General features: G+C 45.4%; 1 protein-coding gene across 1 annotated transcript in view; it reads right to left on the bottom strand.

The window, feature by feature from the left end:
- Positions 1 to 233: 233 nt before the first annotated feature.
- Positions 234 to 4,020, bottom strand: part of OVOL2 (ovo like zinc finger 2) — a 27,597-nt gene continuing 23,810 nt past the window's right edge. The window contains exon 4 of the mRNA XM_007110258.3: positions 234 to 873. Coding sequence (XP_007110320.1) covers positions 560 to 873 — 314 coding nt within the window. The 3' untranslated portion in view covers positions 234 to 559. The remainder of the gene's footprint in view (positions 874 to 4,020) is intronic.

Genomic DNA, 4,020 nt, shown 5'->3' with positions numbered 1-4,020 from the left:
TAGTACAAAACATCAACCCCCAAATAACCTGAAGTCGAAGGTCCCACGATAAGCCCTGGACGGGGAGCTACAGGTCAATGCTCTCCTGTTTCATTCTGATCAGGAAAATTTCACAAGGACGTTTCCTTTATTAAAATAATTCCTGCTAACTCTTTCAGAATAATAGGATTCATTTTCCCTGCTGGAGTAGCATTTCAAGTGGAAGTACTTTTATTTCAAGGCACCATTATCAATCTCTCCAAGGGGTGTCTCTCTTAAGAACACCCCTGCCTCCATGTGTGAAAATCCTAAAAAAAAACAAACAAACCCCAAACCCCAGACGGTGATCATAGCCATCCACAAGCTTTCATTCATGTGACAGTGTTCCTGAGGATACAGGTTACAGGGGGCCTGAAGCCACTGTTATCACTGACAGCCTTGGAACGGAGCCCCTCATTGAGGCCCCCAGAGGACAGAGAGATGGACGGAACACTTGGACTTAGAAAGAGTCCGTGGGTCAGGGGGCCCTCAAGACCGGGAATCTGTGGACACGTGGCAGCGTTGGCATCCACGCCCTCTCCTACTTCTCCTCCTCCTCGCTCAGGTTGGCATTGCCCTGGAGCGTGGATGCCAGCTTGTTTTGCAAGAGGGCTGCCAGTTTCTTGGATGTCTTTTTGAGGAACGCGCTGCCCGGGTGGGCACCATTCACATGCAGGTACAGGTCCTCCTGGGTGGGGCCCGTGTAGCCACAGTCTTCACAGACGTACAGCTTGTCGCGGCGCTGCTTGTAGGCATAGTGCTGCTGCACCCCGTGAATCTTCTTCAGGTGGGACTCCAAGGAACAGCGCTGGGTGAAGGCTTTGTGGCACACGTCACATTTGTAGGGGCGAATGCCTGCAGGGTGAGGGGCAGACACAGCGCCAGTTGGTCCCAGCCCGGCCAGAGCCTCCCACCTATGAAGCCATTAAAAGTCACCCTGCACCACCCAACGGCAAAAAACCAACAACACGATCCGAAAACGGGCAGAGGAACTGAACAGGCATGTTTCCAAAGACGTACAAAGGGCCGACGGACACATGAGAAGATGTTCACCATCACCAATCATCAGAAACATGCAAATCACAACCACAGAGAGAGGAGAGATCACCTCACACCTGTCAGAATGGCCATTATCAAATAGACAAAAGGTAACAAATGCTGGTGAGGATGTGCAGAAAAGGGGACCCTTGTGCACTGTTGGTGGGAATGTAAATTGGTGCAGCCACTGTGGCAAACAGTATGGAGGTTCCTCGAAAACTTAAAGACAGACCTTTCTATATGATCGCGAAATCCCACTGTGAGTATTTATCCAAAGGAAATAAAAACAGGATCTCAGAGAGATATCTCCACAGCCATGTCCACTGTAGCACTATTCACAATAGCTAAGACATGGAAACAACTTAAGTGTCCACCAACCAATGAATGGATAAAAGAGGTGTGGTATATACCTACAATGGATTATTATTCAGCCAGGAGAAAGAGGAAATCCTACCATTTGCAACAACATGGATGGACCTTGAGAACATCATGTTCAGTGAGATAAGCCAGACAGAGAAAGACAAATAGTGCGTGGTGTCACTTAGATACAGAAAAGTCAAACTCCCAGAAACAAGAGAAAAAGAGTTGCCAGGGGCTGAGAAAAAAAAATAAAATCATCATGACCAAGGATGAGGAACATGAGGAAAATGATTAAGGCAGGAGACAAAATTGTCCACAGAGCAAACATAATAAAAACGGATGCATACAGCAAAATACCACCACTTGCCTGCCTTAACGTTTGGGTTTCAAAGTGGGCAGAGTAAACCTTGTTTTAATTTTAGTTTGGGTTTCTCGGGAAAAGGAGTTATTTGGGAGGTGCCCTCAGGAGGGGTGACCCCATGAAAAGTGGGAGGTGACTCCCCACCTGCAGGGGAGGGAAAATGATGATAAGGGGGAGAGGGGTCATCCAGCCAGTCACCACTGTGGGCAACCAGAGTCCAAATGGCCAGGCAAGGTGGGGGACAGAGTAGAACACACACCTCCGAGTTACCCCGCCCCTCGGGAGCTGGAGTCTTTGTCCGCCTGCTCCGGCAGCACCGTGGAGAGCACCCTGGGTGGGACAGGTTCTCTCTTCCCAGCATGCACAGCCTGCCTTGGGGTAGAGCGGCCTCCAGCAAGGACATCCTCAGGCTGGGCTGCAGGTGTGGGCAGCCACGACACGGAGGGGTGTGTGCCCAGAAATGGCAGGGGCCACAGGACACTGATGGCGTCGGCTACAGCTAGGAAACCATTTCCAACCTAGATCTCCTGCTGGCTTTAAAAGTGAGCTACTATTAGTGGGGCCAGCCTTCCAGATGGAGAGGCCACAGGTACCATATGAGCAGGGAGCTCAGCCAATCAAACCACAGTCATGCCCATGCCCATCGTGGGCACCCGACAGGGTGAGATGGGAACTTAGGTAAGGAGACCTCAGCAGGTGTATCTCAGGCTCTAAAGTGGGGGGGATTCAAGGAAGCATACAGTGTCCCATGAGCACGGAAGCCCGGAGAGGGTGAATGTTGTGCTCGGGGTTCCTGGAGCAGAGTGGGCTGCCAGCTCTCGGAGCATCCCAGAGGCCAGGAGGACCACTGCCCACAGGAATCCCCAAAGCTTTAGGCTCAAAATGTCTAAGAGTATGTGAAAACACCAATCAAGATAAATATTTTCAAAATCAAAATACGTACAAAAAAAATCCATGATGAACAAGTTATCAAAAATTTAAGTAAGGACAGGATCCACCAGGGCTGCATGGAGTCATGTTGGAGCTGGAGGCGAAAGGGAACATGTGCATCCCCACATAGCTGTTTTTATTTGTTTCTTTAATCGTTATTTTTTTTTCCCCAAGAATGTCTGAGTTGCTGAAAAAATAGTGAAAAATTGAAAAACAGGTGTATTAAAATTCACATTCTAAAATGCTTAAATAGTTTATTTATGCAATAATGGGTTTTATCATGATTTTACTATCCTGGCTTTAACGGAAGCAAACTATTATCAAAAGATATTTTCAAAATCTACTTTTCTCGCTTAACAATATTCCTGGGGTACCATATCACACTGATCAGAATGGCCATCATTTAAAAGTCTACAAACAATAAATAGGAGGACCACTGCCCACAGGAATCCCCAAAGCTTTAGGCTCAAAATGTCTAAGAGTATGTGAAAACACCAATCAAGATAAATATTTTCAAAATCAAAATACGTACAAAAAAATCCATGATGAACAAGTTATCAAAAATTTAAGTAAGGACAGGATCCACCAGGGCTTCATGGAGTCATGTTGGAGCTGGAGGCGAAAGGGAACATGTGCATCCCCACATAGCTGTTTTTATTTGTTTCTTTAATCGTTATTTTTTTTTCCCCAAGAATGTCTGAGTTGCTGAAAAAATAGTGAAAAATTGAAAAACAGGTGTATTAAAATTCACATTCTAAAATGCTTAAATAGTTTATTTATGCAATAATGGGTTTTATCATGATTTTACTATCCTGGCTTTAACGGAAGCAAACTATTATCAAAAGATATTTTCAAAATCTACTTTTCTCGCTTAACAATATTCCTGGGGTACCATATCACACTGATCAGAATGGCCATCATTTAAAAGTCTACAAACAATAAATGCCAGAGAGGATGTGGAGAAAACAGAAACCTCCTACACTGTTGGTGGGAATGTAAGTTGGTGCAGCCACTGTGGAGAACAGTATGGAGGTTCCTCAGGAAACTAAAAATAGAATTACCATGTGATCCAGCAATCTGACTCCTGGGCCTATATCCAGACAAAATAATTTAAAAAGATACATGTACCCTTATGTTCATAGTAGCATTATTCACGATAGCCAAGACACGGAAGCAGCCTAAATGTCCATCGACAGATGAATGGGTAAAGAAGATGTGGTGCATATATGTAATGGAATATCACTCAGGCATAAAAAAGAATGATATGATGCCATTTGCAGCAACATGGATGGACATAGAGATGATCATACTAA

This window comes from Physeter macrocephalus, chromosome 14, assembly GCF_002837175.3.
Source record: "Physeter macrocephalus isolate SW-GA chromosome 14, ASM283717v5, whole genome shotgun sequence".
Lineage (NCBI taxonomy): Eukaryota > Metazoa > Chordata > Mammalia > Artiodactyla > Physeteridae > Physeter > Physeter macrocephalus.
Note: the sequence above shows the minus strand (reverse complement) of the source record. Positions and strands in the feature narration are given on the sequence as shown.